Below are 19,610 nucleotides of genomic sequence, written 5' to 3'. Positions count from 1 at the left end.
TATAAAAATAGGGCAGCTGTGTTTTTTTTCAGCGCAGCATCTTGCATAAGGGCAAATGAAATGTCATTTTGTGACATTTCAATAAAATTGAAAAAAATAAATAAACATTGTACAGCCAATGGCGTGAATGAGCCCCAAAGGCAGGAAAGAAAAGGGCCTAGATGATGTTGGATGTCCTCCAGACAGGAAATAAGGTGGGCTTTGTCTGACTCGCTACAGTTTCTAATTCACATTGTGAGAAGTTCACAGGAGAAGAGCCTATACAACTGTGGAAAGGTTTCATTTATTCTTTCTTTCTTTCCGTAGAAATCAACGCAAATATTTAGTCTATCCATAATTATACAGTACTTTGTTTTTTTCCAGGACAGACTAGAGTTTTGGTTTCGCTGTAAATATTAAAGTGGTGTTCCACACACCAAAAAATGCTTAAAATTCCTAAAAAAAATAAAAAAAAACATTTAAAAAAAAAAAATGTAACTCACCTCTAAATGTCTGTTGCTAGGGGGTCCCTTGTAGTCTGACTCCTTCAGTGCCTGGGCTCCTGACATCACTTCCCCTCGGCGCAGGAAGGGCTCAGCTCTGCCCCCTCCTTCCTGTCAGTCATCTGGGACACGTGACAGGTCCCAGATGACTGCGCGGCCAATTGTGGCGCTGCTCGCGCATGCGCAGTGGGTGCCCGGCTGTGAAGTCACAGCCAGGGGCCCACAGTTGCAATGCCGGCCCCGCCGAGAGGAGGGGGGGCGAGCGGGGGCTTCGTTCCACCACATCCCTGAACCTTGGGATGGATATCTCTTGATTTTTCCTGCTATTGCCATGACCTACCACCAAATAACAACTCAAAATAAACTCTCCTGCTCCTGATCGCAGCGATACTACCGCATATGTGTGTGTTGTTTGTACCTGAAGTAGGGCCCAAAACCATATCCTGTCTAAATACACTGACCCTGACCTTTGACTCTGACCGTGACCTTGACCCTAACTCAAACCCTGACACTGACCTTGAGCAAAACCTGATCTAGCTATTTTTTCTTTATTTTTATTATTGTTCTTTATTTTATTTTATTTATGTTTATTTTATTTATGTTTATTTTATTTTTTTTTTTAAATATACACTTCTTTGTTTACAATTTCCCTAGTAAGGGAAAAAAGATTCAATGTATTATATAACGTATCCTGTATGTACTTTATAACATGCATTATATAAAGTATCCTGTGTGTATGTGATTATTATATAAAGTATCCTGTAAGTATACAATCTATTATATAATGTATCCTGTATGTTGTAAATATTTTATAACGTATTCTGTATGTATAACAAGTATTATATAATGTATCCTGTATGTACTGTATGCAATGTATTATATAATGTATCCTGTATGTATACAATATATTATATAATGTATCTTGTATGTACTGTATACCATGTATTATATAATGTATCCTGTATGTATACAACATTATATAATGTATCCTGTATGTATATGATGTATTATATAAAGTATCCTGTAAGTATACACATCCAATATAGGGCAACGCTAAAGTTCAAAACCATAATACTCCTATTATCATTAACGGAGTACAACCAGCAGTAGTTGTTTTGTAAAAGTAAAAAAAGTAACTATCCCACAGTCAGTGTAAAGTGCATAAATCAATTGGGGTACAAGACGTCTCTTAGTCCGCTATCTGCAACGATCCACCACCAACACCTCCACTCATGAGACAAATGGGGGGGGGGGGGACAAGCCTCCCCCTTTTATAGGTACTCTTACCAGATTGACCTGGAAAATAAGCCTCAAAACAACCACCGCTGAATTTTTTGTTGTACAACGATATCCTCACTGACGCTCTCATATGCAGGGATTGGATGTCATACTGGTGCTAATGTAAACTTTAAAATATACAATCTGACATCCAAACATGTCCAAATGGGAGCAGCTCCTCTCTCGCTCTGTATACAGTACTCATGGGTTCCTGCTTCCTGTTTCAATCGGCGTGATGACGTCACTTTACTGACGGTCGCTAGAGCCAACCCTGACGCGTTTCATCATACTGATATCATCTGATGGTGTCCTGTAAGTATACAATCTATTATATAATGTATCCTGTATGTATGCAAAGTATTTTATAACATATTCTGTATGCAATGTATTATATAATGTATCCTGTATGTATACTATGTATTATATAATGTATTCTGTATGTACTGTATACCATGTATCATATAATGTATCCTGTATGTATTGAATACCATGTATTATGTATCCTGTATGTATACAATATATTATTTAATGTATCCTGTATGTACTGTATACCATGTATCATATAATGTATCCTGTATGTATTGTATACCATGTATTATGTATCCTGTATGTATACAACATTATATAATGTATCCTGTATGTACACAATGTAATATATAATGTATCCTGTATGTATATGATGTATTATATAAAGTATCCTGTAAGTAATCAATGCATTATATAATGTATCCTGTATGTACACAATGTAATATATAATGTATCCTGTATGTATACAACATTATATAATGTATCCTGTATGTACACAATGTAATATATAATGTATCCTGTATGTATATGATGCATTATATAAAGTATCCTATAAGTAATCAATGCATTATATAAAGTATACTGTATGTATACAAAGTATTATATATTGTATCCTGTATTTATATAATGTATCATGGATGTATACAAAATATTATGTGTCCTGTATGTACTGTATACTATGTATTATATAATGTATCCTGTATGTATAAAATATATAACATAATCTATTCTGTATATACCGTATACCATGTATTATATAATGTATCCTGTACGTATACAATATATATGTACATATATATGGTCCAACAGATTAAGACCCCCCCCCACCATGAGACTGCATATGTGCGTACGCTCGGTGGGAAGGGGGTAAGCCACTTCTCATCTTTATGAAGTTGCTCCGGTGTTGCTGCACATCATTGCCCTGGATCAGCTTCCTGATGGAGACCTTGGTGGACATGATCTCTGCAATTCCTGTCCACATGTCTGCTTGTACTCCCCACCACGGGAACAATAGTGTACCAACAATGACCTTCATAGCAGGATCACCAGGATCAACTCAAATAAAAGCTGCAAATTAAAAAAAGTTTGAAAAGATATTAACTATGTTAAGATTGATATCAGTTTATTTCTACCTTAATTATATTTTAGGCTAATTATCTCTGACTGCACTAATTACATAAATGTTGGGTTGGGAAAAATGAAGGGAATTTTTTTTTCTCATTTTAGTTTCTAACTACAATCTAGGAAATAAATTTATGGCTATCCAAACCCACTAACAGAAAATAAATAAATACAATTTCAGATAGATTACAAATGCAAAAAGTTATGAGATGCAAACTGATGCTACTTTATGATGAAAAAAGTTGCAGTCCCGTGGTGGTGGTGACGGTGGTGGTGGTGGTTAGTCTCCGAACTGACGTGGTTAAACAAGACACGTGACTTTGCCCTGGAGATATTTCTATCTATTTTTCTCATACATCTGCTGAGAATATAAAGATGTCAGGACGGCCCTGTGACCTGTAATAAGTAGATGTGACAGTTACTGATCTCTGCAAGCTCTTAACTCCTCTAAAGATCTCATTAAAAATACACCAGCTTCTTTTATGAGTCATTACAAGGCCGTCAGATCATCCGATGGGCTGCTGTCAAAGTTTAGTTGCTATTTATGTTACTATGTTCATGGGGCTCCCCTGTGTTCTTATATGGGGCAGTTTGACGACATGAAAACCACATCAGAAAAAATGCCTAATAAAGACAAACTATTACCAAAAGTATTGGGACGCCTGTCTTTACACGCACATGAACTTTAATGGCATCCCAGTCTTAATCCGTAGTATTCAATATTGAGTTGGCCCACCGTTTGTAGCTATAACAGCTTCAACTCTTCTGGGAAGGCTGTCCACAAGGTTTAGGAGTGTGTCTATGGGAATGCTTGACCATTCTTCCAGAAGAGCATTTGTGAGGTCAGGCACTGTTGTTGGAGGAGAAGGCCTAGTTGCAATCTTCGCTCTAATTCATTCCAAAGGTGTTCTATCGGGTTGTTCCTCCACCCCAAACTCGCTCAGCCATGTCTTTATGGACCTTGGGGTCCCCTTGGGGGGTTATGGTGTGGGGGTTGTTTTTCAGGGGTTGGGTTGGCTCCTTAGTTCCAGTGAAGGGAACTCTTAAGGCGTCAGCATACCAAGACATTTTGGACAATTTCATGCTCCCAACAGTTTGGGGATGGCCCCTTCCTGTTCCAACATGACTGTACACCAGTGCACAAAGCAAGGTCCATAACCACTTCAGCCCCAGAAGAATTTACCCCCTTCCTGACCAGAGCACTTTTTGCGGTTCGGCACTGCGTCTCTTTAACTGACAATTTGCGCAGTCGTGTGACGTGGCTCCCAAACAAAATTGACGTCCTTTTTTCCCCACAAATAGAGCTTTCTTTTTGTGGTATTTGATCACATCTGCGATTTTTATTTTTTGCGCTATAAACAAAAAAATAGCTACAATTTTTTAAAAAACGCATTATTTTTTACTTTTGCTATAATAAATATCCCCAAAAAATATTTAAAAAAACATTTTTTTTCCTCAGTTTAGGCCGATACGTATTCTTCTACATATTTTTGGTAAAAAAAAGAAAAAAATCGCAATAAGCGATTATTGATTGGTTTGCACAAAAATTATAATGTTTACAAAATAGGGGATAGTTTTATTGATAATTTTTTTTACTAGTAATGGCCTCGATCAGCGATTTGTATCGTGACTGCGACATTATGGCGGGCATATCGGACAATTTTGACACATTTTTGGGACCATTGGCATTGATACGGTGATCAGTGCTAAAAAAATGCATTGATTACTGTAAAAATGTCACTGGGAGTGGATAGGGGTTAACCACTAGGTGGCGCTGTAGGGGTTAAGTGTGTCCCAGGGAGTGATTCTAACTGTGGGGGGGCTGTGTGTGACACGTCACTGATCAACGCTCCCGATTTCAGGGAGAGCTGATCAGTGACAGTGTCACTAGGCAGAACAAGGAGATGCTTGTTTAGATTAGCATCTCACCGTTCTTCCACACAGTGAGACGATTGTGGGTATGGGACCCGCGACCATGGTTACGGAGCTCCCGGTGCACGCAAGCCGCCTCTTAAAGGGCAATGTACAGGTACATTAATTTGCCTGTATGTGCAGTCGGGAAGCAGATAAAGACATGGATGAGCGAGTTTGGGGTGGAGGAACTTGACTGGCTGGCACAGAGTCCTGACTTCAACCCGATAGATCACCTTTGGAATGAATTCGAGCGTAGACTGCGAGCCAGGGCTTCTCGTCCAACATAAGAGTTCCTGACCTCACAAATGCGCTTCTGGAAGAATGGTCAAACATTCCCATAGACACACTCCTAAACCTTGTGGATGGCCTTCCCAGAAGAGTTGAAGCTGTTATAGCTTCAAATGGGGGGGGGGGCAACTCAATATTGAACCCTACGGACTAAGATTCGGATACCTTTTAAAGTTCATGTGTGTCCCAATACTTTTGGTTATATAGGGCGTGTCTTAAAGTGACACTAAACAACATCCTTGTTCTCCATAAATAATCCATACACATCCAATACTTAATGGCCCTGTAATCTATTTTTCATGAAATAGTTTCTCACTGTGTTTTTCTCTTAGTAACATCCTCTGTGAGCTCCCAAACCTCTTCTTTTCCCTCTCACATCCGATTCCTTGGAGTGAACAGTGTGTACCAATTGTGGTCATGCACACTGCTCTTTGCGCACTACACATCCCATAGTGCACCTCGGGAGCAAGCAGGAGAGGTTGGCTACGTTCCTACATACAAGGGGACCGTGGAGAACGGAGGTAGCCACTCTCTAACAGGGAATCGGATCACAGCAGCAAAAATAAAAATTTAGAGATCTGGAGGAGGCTGAACACATTATTTTTTAAAACCAGAGATTAGTGTCAATTTAAACACTGGACTTCTAATGTGATAAAAGCATCCAGTGGGCGACTCTGCGACCCAACTCCACCCAGAGTCGACTGACCCTCTCACTCCTTAACCACTTTAGCACCGCGCTATAACCGAAAGAAGGCTACAGCACGGCTCTCTCATCCTGGGGCGTTCCATGGACGTCCTCCTAGAACCCCGCCCGCAGGGGGCGCACTCTGTGACCGATGTGTGTCCTTTGGACACAGCTGATCACGATTGCGGTAAAGTGCCAATCACAGTGGCCCTTTACCATGTGATCAACTGTGTCCAATCATAACTGATCACATGTAAACAGACTTTCCGGTTATCAGCATTCCTTTCCTCATCTGTGTAGCTTCAAAAAAAGGGTGAGCTGGGGGGCGCAGAGCACTGTGCCCCGAGCCCACCACTTGTGATATTAGCAAATTTTCATTCGCTATTTTCTTCCTGCTACTCCTCCTGACCAATCAGGACAGGAAGTGAGTCCTAAGACTGGATTAGCTGGGAGGAGAAGCCTGTGAGGCCGGGGGAAGCCGCCTGCAATCTGGATGTGAAATTGTTATCATTTTCTTCACACAAATAGAGATTCAATTTGGTGGTATTTAATCACTTCTAGGTTTTTTTATTTTTTCCTCAAAAAAATAAAATAAAAAAAAGACCAAAAATTTAGAAAAAAAATAAAGTTTCTCTTAGTTTATATATAAAGTTCTCTTAGTAATTTTTCTCCTTCACTGATGGGCGCTGATGAGGCGGCACTGATAGGCTGCACTGATGGGCACTGATGAGGTGGCACTTATTGGCACAGAAACGCACTGATTAGGTGGCACTGATGAGGAGGCATGAATATGCCACACTTATGGGCACTGATAGGTGGCACTGATATGTGACACTTATGAGTACTGATAGGCGGCACTGATGGGTGGCACTGGTGGGCACTGGGCACAGATAGGTGGCACTGGTGGGCACAAATAGGCAGCACTGGTGGGAAAAAATAGGCAGCACGGATATGCGGCACTGATGGGCATTGATGGGTGGCATTGATGGGCAGCAGTGATGAGCATTGATGGGCAGCAGTGATAGCCAGCACTGACTGGCATCACTAATGGCCACTGATTGCTGGCACTTGTGGGCACTGATTGCTTGCACTTGTGGGCACAGATTTGTGGCAATTGTGGCCACTAATTGGCACTGATTGCTGGCAGTGGTGAGCAATCATTGCTGGCACTGGTGGGCACTTAACTGTAATCAGGGCACTGATGATCAATGCCCTGACTACATACCTTGCTGTCCCCTGTGAGGAGATTCCGCTGATCTGCTCTCTTCTCCTCATACTCTGTCAGTGTGAGGAGAGGAGAGCCGATTACCGGCATCTCCGTGTTAACATGTGACCAGCTGTGATTGGACACAGCCGATCACATGGTTAAAGAGGCGTGGCTGCGGCTCTTTACACAGATCGGTGTCACGCCATGTCCTAGCAACACGGAGTGGCTGCGATCGGCATGCGAGGGCAGTTGTTCTGGGAGGCCATCATATGATGTCCACCCATAACGAGATCTGCACTGGCGGCGGGGTGGGCGGCAAGTGGTTAAGGGGGCATGGCAGGGGGTGTGTCCTATGCCTACATACTTTTGCTAAAATGTGTCCCTCGTTCCCATCTCAGAAAGTTGGGAGGTATGGATGAACGTGCGGTGGGGGGGTTTGTTTGCCACCCCCCTATCCAAAAAAAAAAAAAAACAGAGTATCAGCCGCCACTGGTTATAACCCCTGAAGATTTTGAAAAAAAAATTTGCCATCTGTGTCCTATTGCAGAGATTTCCCTTCACTTCCTGTCCCATAGCCAAAACAAGAAGTGAGAGGAAATCCCTGCAAATTAAAGAAATTTCCTTGGGGACCCCCAGATCACCAGAACTAGTGTCCCCATTGGAAGATTTTACCATTACTTTTCTGGGGACAACCCAACATTCGGGATTTTCTTTTATGTTCACTTTCAATGATAATGGTAAACAGAACAAATAGAGAGGATGAATCTCCTTACGGAGCGGGGGGGCGCACAGACAGCAGTAAAAACTGACAGGGGTTCTAATTCCTCTCCTTAGTTATACTTGAAGGGTAGGCCGAGGGGTCAGATTGAAGTTGTGTCCAGTGGGATTGGACTGATAAACAGGACAAATAGAGAGGGTGAATCTCCTTAATTTTTGGGGGGGGGGGGGGGGGGGCACAGACAGCAGTAAAAACTGACAGGGGTTTTAATCCCTCTCCACGCTATCCAAAACAAAAAAAAAAAAAATGTTTTTTCCTTTAGTTATACTTGAAGGGAAGGCCGAGGGGTCAGATTGAAGTTGTGTCCAGTGGGATTGGACAGGTAAACAGGACAAATAGAGAGGGGGAATCTCCTTAATGGGGGGGGGGGCACAGACAGCAGTAAACACTGACAGGGGTTCTAATCCCTCTCCACGCTATCCAAAACAAAAAAAACAAAAAAAAATGTTTTTAGTTATACTTGAAGGGAAGGTCCGGGGGTCAGAAGTTGTGTCCAGTGGGATTGGACTGGTTGTCTGTTTCCAGCAGACGTTTGGAACATTGAGATTTTCGGTGAGATCCGGCGGCGTTGTATCATGAGATCCGGTACGTGCCGTGCCTCTGCTTAGTCTGGGACGCCAGATAACTTATCTGTACTCATCAGAGAGTTCTCTGTGTCACTCTGTGCATCACACTCCCAGGCGCGCCGTACACGCCAGCACGGGGGATAATACACACAAACATGACTTTCAGATCACAGCTCCGATTAAAGCGCCTCCACCCTGCGGTGTTATAAAACAACAAGCGTATTATCATATTCATTTTATTATTAAAATCGCAGCGGCTACTACAGCGCTTCCTCATTTCCACAGGGATCGTCCAGGTATGGAATATGTATACTTATGCCCCGTACACACGGTCGGATTTTCCAGTGGAAAACATTCGATGGGAGCTTTTTGTCGGAAATTCCGACCGTGTGTAGGCTCCATCGGACATTTCCCATCGGAATTTCCGACACACAAAATTTGAGATCTGGATCTCGAATTTTCCGACAAGAAAATCCGTTGTCGGAAATTCCAATCGTATGTACACAATTCCAACGCATGCTCGGAATAAAGCAGAAGAGCAGCACTGGCTATTGAACTTCAATTTTCTCGACTCGTCGTACGTCACCGCGTTCTTGACATTCGGAATTTCCAACAACATTGTGTGACCGTGTGTATGCAAGACATGTTTGAGCCAACATCCGTCGGAAAAAAATACCATGGATTTTGTTGTCAGAATGTCCGATCAATGTTCGATCGTGTGTACGCGGCGTTACATTGATCAATGCTAGACCAATGTAACTGTGCAAAAAAAAAATCCCGTATTCAGTGTTCGGCTTTAAAGCGGGATTGCACTGTGGAAAAAAATATTAAAAGCCAGCAGCTACAAATACTGCAGCCGCTGACTTTTAATTAATGGACACTCACCTGTCCCGGGGTCCAGCGATGCCGAGGCCGATCGATTGCTCAGCTCTCGGCTGCTGCCGTCACCATTCTAGGCGAGGGAATCAGGAAGTGAAGAGCTGCGGCTTCACTTCCCGGTTCCCTACTGCGCATGCGATCAGCGGAAGTTCCACTGCGGATCTCCTTTTCCGGGACTACGTCTATTGACGTAGTCCCGTGCACGAGCGGCCTGCGCGCCCCCTGAGGGGCGCGCGCGGCGCGCTCTGTGATCGGCGAGTCTATGAGACTCGCCTGATCACCGATCCGTGCAAGGGGTCGATCCCGACCCCTTATCACGTGATCAGCTGTCAGCCAATGACAGCTGATCATGTGATATAACGGAGCCAGTAATCGGCTATTATTCCTCCTCGCGCTGACAGCCGATCGGGACTGATGTCCCGATCACCGGCGGCCGTGATCGGGACATCAGTCCCGATCACGGCCAGCCCTGCTAGTGCCCACCTGTCCCCTGCCAGTGCCCACCTGCCCCCTGCCAGTGCCACATTAATAAAAAGTAAGTGCCCCCCGTCAGTGCCACCCAGCAGTGCCCATAGTGCCACCCAGCAGTGCCCACAGTGCCACCCAGCAGTGCCACCCAGCAGTGCCCACAGTGCCACCCAGCAGTGCCCACAATCTGCCTCAACAAAGGTGCTGCACCCCAGTGCCACATATCCGTGCCCATCAGTGTCATCTACCAGTGCCCAGCAGTGCCGCCCATCAGTGCCCAGCAGTGCCACCTATCAGAGCCACCTATCAGTGCCACCTATCAGTGCCCATCAGTCCCATCTATCAGTGGTACCTATCAGTGCCCATCCGTGCCACCCATCCGTGCCACCCATCTGTGCCCCCCATCCGTGCCATCTTATCTGTGCCCATTTTTGCCCATCAGTGCCGCCTTATCTGTGCCCATCGGTGCCGCCTTATCTGTGCCTATTAGTGCCGCCTTAACTATGCCTATCAGTGCCCACCAGTGCAGCCTATCAGTGCCCACCAATGCAGCCTATCAGTGCCCACCAATGCAGCCCATCAGTGCCCACCAGTGCAGCCTATCAGTGCCGCCTAATCAGCGCACTTCAATGAAGGAGAAAAATGACCCGTTTGCAAAATTTTATAACAAACTATTAAACATGATTTTTTTTTTTTGCATCTTTTTTTGTTTGTTTAGCAAAAAATAAAACTCCGAGCTGTAACTAAATACCACCAAAAGAAAGCTCTATTTGTGGGAAAAAATTATAAAAATTTCATTTGGGTACAGTGTTGTATGACCGCGCAATTGTCATTCAAAGTGCATCAGCGCTGAAAGCTGAAAATTGGTCCGGGACTGAGGGGGGTTTAAGTGCCCAGTAAGCAAGTGGTTAAGCTAGGTTCACATCTATGCCTTCACCGTGTGCTGCATTTGCCGGGGCATGGCAGCCCATTTATTTGAATGGGATGCTTTACCTGCAGAAACGCAGGAAAAAGGTCCACGCAATAAGTCTAGGTTCACATCTCTTTGGCTGCGCTTGATGCGTTTTTCAGGCACATTTTGCAGTGCATTTTTAAACTCTTGTTTTTTTTATATGTTTCTGCATGCATTTTTTATGCATTTTGTGTTTTACGATTTTCTTCTTTCTCTTTAACCACTTCCTGCCCGGCCTATAGCAAAATGACGGCCAGTGGTTCCATTATCCTGACTGGATGTCATATGCTGTCTTGCAGGACAACAGCCGGCCCACGCTCGGTGGTGCGGGGCGTCAGTCTGACGTGCTGCAACACCGATCTCGGTAAAGAGCCTCTCACGGAGAACTCTTTACCACGTGATCAGCTGTGTCCAATCACATCTGATCAGGATGTAAACGAGCAAAGTCGTTGATTGGCTTTTCCTCACTTGAACCTGAGAGACGTGGGTAGAGGAGAGCTGCTCTCCTGACAAGAGGGGTCTGCGCTGATTATCAGTGCAGCCCCCCGAGGATGCCCACGCAGGACCACCAGGGATGCCCACCACTGATGACCACCAGGTATGCCACCCATGGCCTCCAGGGATGCCAATCTGTGCCCACAAATTATGCCAATCTGTGCCCAAAATTATGCCAACCAGTGCCCATCAGTAATGCCTGGCAGTGCCTCATTTACAGTGATGCCCATCAGTGCCACCTATCAGTGCCCATCAGTGCCTCCTATCAGTGCCATCCATCAGTACCCATCAGTGTAGCATTTCAGTGCCCATCAGTTTCGCCTATCAGTGGCACCTATGAGTGCCCATCGGTGCCGCCTATCAGGGCCCATCAGTGCTGCATACTAGTGCCCATCATCAGTGTCCATTAGTGCCACCTTATCAGTGCCCATTAGTTCTGCCTTATCAGTGCCTGTCAGTGCAGCCTCATCAGTGCCCATCAGTGAAGGAGAAAACATACTTATTTACAACATTTTATAACAGAAACAAAGAAAAACATTTTTTCCCCCCAAAATTTTTGTCTTTTTTTATTTGTTTAGCAAAAAAATAAAACCCCCAGGTTTGTAATAAATACCACCAAAAGAAAGCTCTATTTGTGGCAACAAAACGATAAAAAGTTTAGTTTGGGTACAGTGTTGTATGACCGCGCAATTGTCATTTAAAAAGCGACAGAGCTGAAAATTGAACTGGGCAGGAAGTGGGGATTGTGCCCGGTATTGAGGTGGTTAAAAACAGGAGGGGGTTGGGAAACCGGTTGCCACGTCCTTAACAACCGATAAGTCATCAGGTGTCAGCGAGGTTCCCCGCTGACAGCTGAGTGTAAAAAAAACAAAAAGCAATTGTAGACAATATAAGAGCAAAAAACTATGTGGGGTGCCCCCCCCCCCCACAGGTCCATACCTTCGGGTCTAGTATGGATCCAGAGGGGACCCCCCCTCCAAAAAATTTTTTTTAAATGGCATAGGGTCCCCCCATAATCCATACCACACCCGTATCTGAGCATGCAGCCCAGCAGGTCAGGAAAGGGAGGGGACGAGTGCCCCCCCTCCCCCCCTTCTGAACCATACCAGACCGCATGCCCTCAAGATGGTGGAGAGGATGGGTGCTTTGGGAGGTTCTCTGCCCCCCCAAAACACTTTGCCCCATATTGATGGGGACAAGGGCCTCTTCCTGAGAACCCTGGGCTGTGGTTGTCGGGGTCTGCGGGTGGGGGGCTTATTGGAATCTGGAAGCCCCCTTTAACAAGGGGATCCCCAGATCCCCACCCCCCCCATGTGAATGGGTATTGGGTACATCGTACACATTTTTGGAATTGGTATTGTAGGTATGCACATGCTCAGTGCTGGGTATTTAAACAGTGGGTATATATTGGGAATAGTAGTAGTTCCCAGTGTACATAGTACTGGCTATACTATATACTGGGTGTATATTAGTAGTAATAGTTCTATAGGGATAGTAGTAGTTCCTGGTGTACACATGCTCAGAGCTGGGTATATTTATGTATCAGGTATATATTAGGGTAGTAAAAATTATACACATGCTCAGTGCAGGTTATATTTTGAGAGTAGTTGTAGGTCTATGGGGGTAGTAGTAGTTAATGTTGTACACATATTGAGGGTAGTAGTAGTTTGACACATGCTCAGTGCTGGGTATTCATACACACACTGGGTATATATTATGGGTAGTAGATGTATGGGGTTAGTAGTAGGTGTACACATGCACAGTACTGGGTATATATTGGGGATACTAGTAGTTCTTGGTGTACACATGTTGGGGGTAGTAGTAGTTTTACACATGCTCAGTTCTGGATATATATACACACACTGGGTATATATTAGAGGTAATAGTAGTAGTTCTATGGGGTAGTAGTAGCGGTACTCATGCTCAGTGCTGGATATATATTGAGGGTAGTAGTAGCTCTGAGGGGGTAGAAGTAGTTGCACACATGGTCAGTACTGGGTATATATACTGGTCTGGGTATAAATTTGGGGTAGTAGTAGTTCAATGGGGTAGTAGTAGTTGTACACATGATCAGTGCTGAGTAGATATTGGGGGTAGTAGTAATTCTGTGGGTGTAGTAGTTGTAAACCTGCTCAGCACTGGGTATATATACTGGATATATATTTGGGGTAGTAGCAGCAGTATGGGGATAGTAGTATTTGTAGTTGCACACATGCTCAGTGCTGGGTGTCTATTGGGAGTAGTAGTAGTTCTATAGGAGTAGTAGTTGTATGGTGGTAGTAGTAGTTTTACATATGCTCATTGCTGGATGTATATTGGGGTAGTAACAGTTCAATTGGGGTAGTAGTATTTGTAGTTGTACACATATTAGGGGCAGTAGAATTTGTGGTTGTGCACATGCTCAGTGCTGGGTATATATTGGGGGTGGTAGTAGTAGTAGTTGGGAGTAGCAGTAGTTATATGGGGGTAGTTGTACACATGTTCAGTGCTGAGCGTATATTGGGGTAGTAGTAGTTGTATGGTGGTAGTAGAAGTTGTACACATGCTCAGTGTATATTGGGGGTAGTAGTAATATGGGGGTAGTTGTACACATATTGGGGGTAATAGTATTTGTACACATATTGGGGGTAGTAATATTGGGGTAGTTGTACACATGTTGGGGGTAGTAATATTTATAGTTGTACACATGCTCAGTACTGAGTAAATATACGGGGTAGTAGTAGTTCTTTGGGGTAGTAGTAGTTGTACACATACTCAGTGCTAAATACATATTGGGGGTTGTAGTGGTTGTACACATACTCAGTACTGGGTATATATATATACGGGGTAGTAGTAGTTCTTTGGGGTAGTTGTAGTTGTACACATACTCAGTGCTGAGTACATATTGGGGGTAGTAGTAGTTGTACACATGCTCAGTACTGGGTATATATATATACGGGGTAGTAGTAGTTGTACACATGCTCAGTGCTGAGTACATATTGGGGATAGTAGTAGTTGTACACATGCTCAGTACTGGGTATATATACTGGATATATATTGGGGGTAGTAGTATGGGGTGTGGAGATGCGACCCCATGTCACAGGTGCATATGAGCAATGTATGCCTGATTTTGGCAGGAATACTAATTGCACACCTGTGTGCTGGCTTCATAATCATCTCAGGAATAGAGGTCAGTGCTCATCCTTGAAAACAGCTCAGCCTGGCAGACAGGAGGTCTGGCCTAGGAGTCAGGAGGAAGCCAGTGCAGCACAGAGGTGCTGAATGTCAGGTCTGGGGAAGACAGACCAAGGCCTGAGGTGTAAAGCCTGAGCAGGAGTGCTGTGTTTTAGCCAGGAAGGCTGAATGCTGGTTGTTTTGAAGCAGGACTGTAATGCGGAAATACTCCTGCGAGGGAATCTGATGTTTGCTGAATTTGTTTCTTTTTAATAAAAATGGGCTGCTAGGCCCTTAAAAGTGCAGTCGGACTGACATGATTTCTTCAACTCGGATGCACCACTAGAGCTTAATCACCCCGCATCATCACAGGGGGTAGTAGTATTTGTACAGATGCTCAGGCCTGGGTATCTATTGGGGGTAGTACTAGTTCTATGGGAGTAGTAGTTGCATGGTGGTAGTAGTAGTTTTACACATGCTCAGTGCTAGGTGTATATTGGGGTAGTAGTAGTTCTATGGGGTAGTAGTATTTGTAGTTGTACACATATTAGGGGCAGTAGTATTTGTGATTGTACACATGCTCAGTGCTGGGTATATATTGGGGGTGGTGGTAGTAGTAGTTGGGAGTAGTAGTAGTTATATGGGGATAGTTGTACACATGCTCAGTGCTGGGTGCATATTGGGGGTTGTAGTAGTAGTTGTATGGTGGAAGTAGAAGTTCTACACATGCTCAGTGCTGGGTGTATATTGGGGTAGTAGTAGTAATATGGGGGTAGTTGTACACATATTGGGGGTAGTAGTATTTGTAGTTGTACGCATGCTCAGTGCTGGGTGTATATTGGGAGTAGTAGTAGTATTATGGGATAGTCGTAGACATATTGGGGGTAGTATTTGTACATATATTGGGGGTAGCAGTATTTGTAGTTGTACACATATTTGGGGTAGTAATATGGGGGTGGTTGTACAAATGTTGGGGGAAGTAATATTTGTAGTTGTACACAAGCTCAGTACTGGGTATGTATACTGGGTATATATTTGGGGTAGTAGTAGTTGTACATGTGCTGAGTACATATTGGGGGTAGTAGTAGTTGTACACATGCTCAGTACTAGGTATGTATACTGGATATATATTTGGGTAGTATTTGTACACATGCTTAGTACTGGGTGTCTATTGGGGGTAGTAGTAGTTCTATGAGTAGTTGTATGGTGGTAGTAGTAGTTTTACACGTGCTCAGTGCTGGGTTTATATTGGGGTAGTAGTAATTCTACGGGGCAGAAGTATTTGTGGTTGTACACATGCTCAGTGTTGGGTTTATATTGGGGCTCATGGTAGTAGTAGTTGGCAGTAGTAGTTATATAAGGGTAATTGTACACATGTTCAGTGCTGGGTGTATATTGGGGGTAATAGTAGATGTATGGGAGCAGTAGTAGTAGTAGTTGTATGGTGGTAGCAGTAGTTGTACACATGCTCCATGCTGGGTGTATATTGGGGAGGTATTAGTAATATGGGGTAGCTGTAGGTGCACACATATTGGGGTAGTAGTTATTGTAGTTGTACACATACTCATGCTGGGTGTATATTGGAGGTATTAGTAGTTATAGTTGTACACATGCTCAGTGCTGGGTGTGTATTTGAGGTAGTAATATTTGTAGTTGTACACATGCTGGGGGTAGTGGTATTTGTAGTTCTACACATGCTCAGTGCTGGGTGTATATTGGGGGTAGTAGTGTTTTTAGTTGTAAACATGTTGCGAGGAGTAGTATTTTTAGTTGTACATATGCTCAGTGCTGGGTGTATATTGGGGGTAGTAGTATTTGCAGGTGTACACATATTGGGGGTAGTAGTATTTGTAGGTGTACACATATTGGGGTTAGTAGTAGTATTTGTACACATATTGGGGGTAGTAGCAATTGTAGCTGTACACATATTGGGGGTAGTAGTAGTTGAAATTGTGCACATATTGCGGTAGTAGTATTTGTAGTTGTACACATATTGGGGGTAGTAGTATTTGTAGGTACACACATATTGCGGTAGTAGTATTTGTAGTTGTACACATATTGGGGGTAGTAGTAGTTGCACACATATTGGGGGTTGTAGTAGTAGTATACATATTGAGGGTAGTAGTATTTGTACGCATATTGGAGGTAGTATGTGTACATATATATTGGAGGTAGTAGTAGTATGTGTACACATATATTGGGGGTAGTAGTAGTATGTGTACAGATATATTGGGGGTAGTAGTATTTGTACACATATTGGGGGTAGTAGTAGTATGTGTACACATATTGGGGGTAGTAGTAGTATGTGTACACATATATTGGGGGTAGTAGTTGTAGTAGTATGTGTAAACATATATTGGGGGTAGTAGTAGTAGTATTTGTACACATGCTCAGTGCTCTCTCGGATTACTCCGCTAGTGACGTCACTCACCGAATCTACACTACAACCTTCCGCCAGACCCGCCCACTCCGCGCTGCATGAGAGGACTCGCCTCCCTATTGGCCGGATCTCTTGCGTCACCTCTGCCCGCCGCCGTCTCATTGGCCTGGACGCGCCGCCGCCGTCCCCGCCCCCTTCCTCCTCGCCGCTGTGTGACAGTCGCCGGCGGCCATTCGGGGGGCCGAGGAGGAGCAGCTGCTGCGTCACCGGCGGCCGCGGGGGGAGGAGAAGGCTTCCTCCTGAGTGCAGCTCGCCCGTCATGTCTTCCACTCACCCCCGAGTGAAGCGCGGCTCCGGCTCCCCTCCCACCCCGGGGGGCTCAGCCCGGCTCCTGCAGCCCATCCGAGCCACCGTGCCCTACCAGCTCCTGGCCAGCCGGTCCCCGTCCGCCTCCTCCGTGGCCAGCAACACCGAACCGGCCGGCGGACCCCCCAGCCCTTCCACCCCGCCCCCCACCCACAGCAGCCCCGAGGCGGCCAGAGTCCGGAGGAGGAGGAGCAGTACTTCCCCGGAGAGGAGGAACGCCGTGTCCCCCGGGAGCAGAGGTGAGGAGAACCACCACCGGGGAGGGGCATGCTGGGGCTTGTGGTTCTCCATGGGGGGTGCGGAGTCTACAATCTGGAGTATGCTGGGACTTGTAGTTCTCCATGGGGGATGCGGAGTCTATCTAGGGCATTCTGGGACTTGTAGTTCTTTATGAGGGGTTGCAATGTCTACAATGAGTACAATCCGGGGCATGCTGGGATTTGTGGTTCTCCATGGGGGGTGCATAGTCTACCATCTGGAGTATGCTGGGACTTGTGGTTCTCCACGGGGGTGCGGAGTCCATAATGAGTACAATCCGGGGAGTGCTGGGACTTGCACCCCCCCCCCCCCCCCATGGAGAACTACAATGAGTACAATCTGGAGTATACTGGGACTTGTAGTTCTCCATGGGGGGGGGGTGGTGCAGAGTATATACAATGAGTACAATTCGTTCCGGGGCATGCTGGGACTTGTAGTTCTCCACATTGAGGGTCAAGGGTGATGTAAGGTGTGCAGTGGGGACAATCTATGGCCTGCTGGCGTTTGTAGCTGCACATGGTGGGGGGGTGAAAAGTCTACAATGAGTGCAGGAAATGGCATTCTGGGACTTGTGGTTCACCACATGAAGGTGCCGGGTCTGTAATGAGACCTGTCCAATGGTATCAAGCAATTCCGGGACTTGGGGGTTCGACATGGGGGGGGGGGGTTGTCAGAGGGGTGCAAAGTATACAATAACTTATGGGACTTGTAGTTCATCTTATTGGGGCGGGGGGTGCAGTGTATGGTATTCTGGAACTTGTGGTTCACCACATTAGGGGTGGGGGTTCTGGCAAGGTTTACAATGAGTACCATCTGTGACATGCTGGGGCTTGGAGTTCACCAAAATGGGGGTGCAGAGTCTATAAGTGCAACCCATGGCATTGTGGGACTTGTAGTTTTATATTATTGGGGGGGGGGGGTGAGCCTACAATGAGTGCAGTATATGGCATTCTAGGACTTGTGGTTCCCCACATTTAGGGTTGGGGGTCTGGTCCAGTATGTCCATGGCATGCTGGGACTTTGGGTTGAACATATTGGGGGTCAGGGGGGTATAAAGTATCCAATAAGTGATATCCAGGACATGCTGGCAGTTGTGGTTCATTATGGGGGGGGTGCAGAGTGCAATCCATGGCATGCTGGGACTTGTGGCTCACCGTATTGAGGACCAGGAGGGATGCAAAGTCTACAATGGGGGCAATATATGGGCTGCTGGAGTTTGAGGTTAATCATAGTTGGTCAGGGGGTGCAATCCATGGAATCGTGGTACTTGTAGTACATCTTGGGGAGGGGGGGTGCTTGCAGTGTATGGCGTTATAGAACTTGTGGTTCACCACATTAGCGTTGGGGGGTCTGGCAAGGTCTACAGTAAGTACTGCCCATGGCATGCTGGGACTTGGGAATCAACATATTGGGGGTCAGGTGGGTGCCAAGTATACAGTAGGTGAAATCCAGGACATGCTCGGACTTGTGGTTCATGGGGGGGGGGGGGGGGGGGAGCAGAGTACAATCCATGTCATTCTGGGACTTGTGGTTCATCATGGTTGAGTGCAGAGTCTGCGGTGGGGTCCTAAGGTTCACCATGGTGGGGGGGGCAGAGTTTGCAGACCCTTCACTGGGTGTAATGTGTAGCATGCTGGGATGTTTGATTTGCCATATTGGGGGTCCAAAGTCTACAGTGAGTGTAAGGAAGGACATGCTGGGACTTGTGGTTCTCCATACTAAAGGTCAGGGTTGATCTGTAGTCTACATTGGGTGCAATCTATGGCCTGCTGGGGTTTGTGGTTGAACATAATGGGGGTCTGGGGGGGTTCAAAGTCTACAGTAACTGCAATCCATGGCATTGTGGGACTTGTAGTTCATCTAATTGGGGGAGGGGGGGGGGTTGTGCAAAGCCTTGAGTGCAGTATATGGCATGCTGGAACTTGTGATTTACCACATTTAAGGGTGGGGGCCTGGCAGGGTCTGAGTACCATCCATGGCATGCTAGGGCTTTGGGTTCACCATATGGGGGGTCAGGGGTGCAAATTATACAA

The 19,610-nt window shown here is 45.4% G+C and overlaps 1 protein-coding gene across 1 annotated transcript in view; it reads left to right on the top strand.

Annotated features, from left to right (window-relative positions):
- Nucleotides 1-17,143: 17,143 nt before the first annotated feature.
- GLCCI1 (glucocorticoid induced 1) overlaps nucleotides 17,144-19,610 on the top strand; it is a 136,090-nt gene continuing 133,623 nt past the window's right edge. The window contains exon 1 of the mRNA XM_077490730.1: nucleotides 17,144-17,558. Coding sequence (XP_077346856.1) covers nucleotides 17,273-17,558 — 286 coding nt within the window. The 5' untranslated portion in view covers nucleotides 17,144-17,272. The remainder of the gene's footprint in view (nucleotides 17,559-19,610) is intronic.

The sequence above is a fragment of the Lithobates pipiens genome, unplaced genomic scaffold, assembly GCF_037356315.1.
Source record: "Lithobates pipiens isolate NorthernLeopardFrog02 unplaced genomic scaffold, aLitPip1_a1.2 Scaffold_19, whole genome shotgun sequence".
Classification (NCBI taxonomy): domain Eukaryota; kingdom Metazoa; phylum Chordata; class Amphibia; order Anura; family Ranidae; genus Lithobates; species Lithobates pipiens.
Note: the sequence above shows the minus strand (reverse complement) of the source record. Positions and strands in the feature narration are given on the sequence as shown.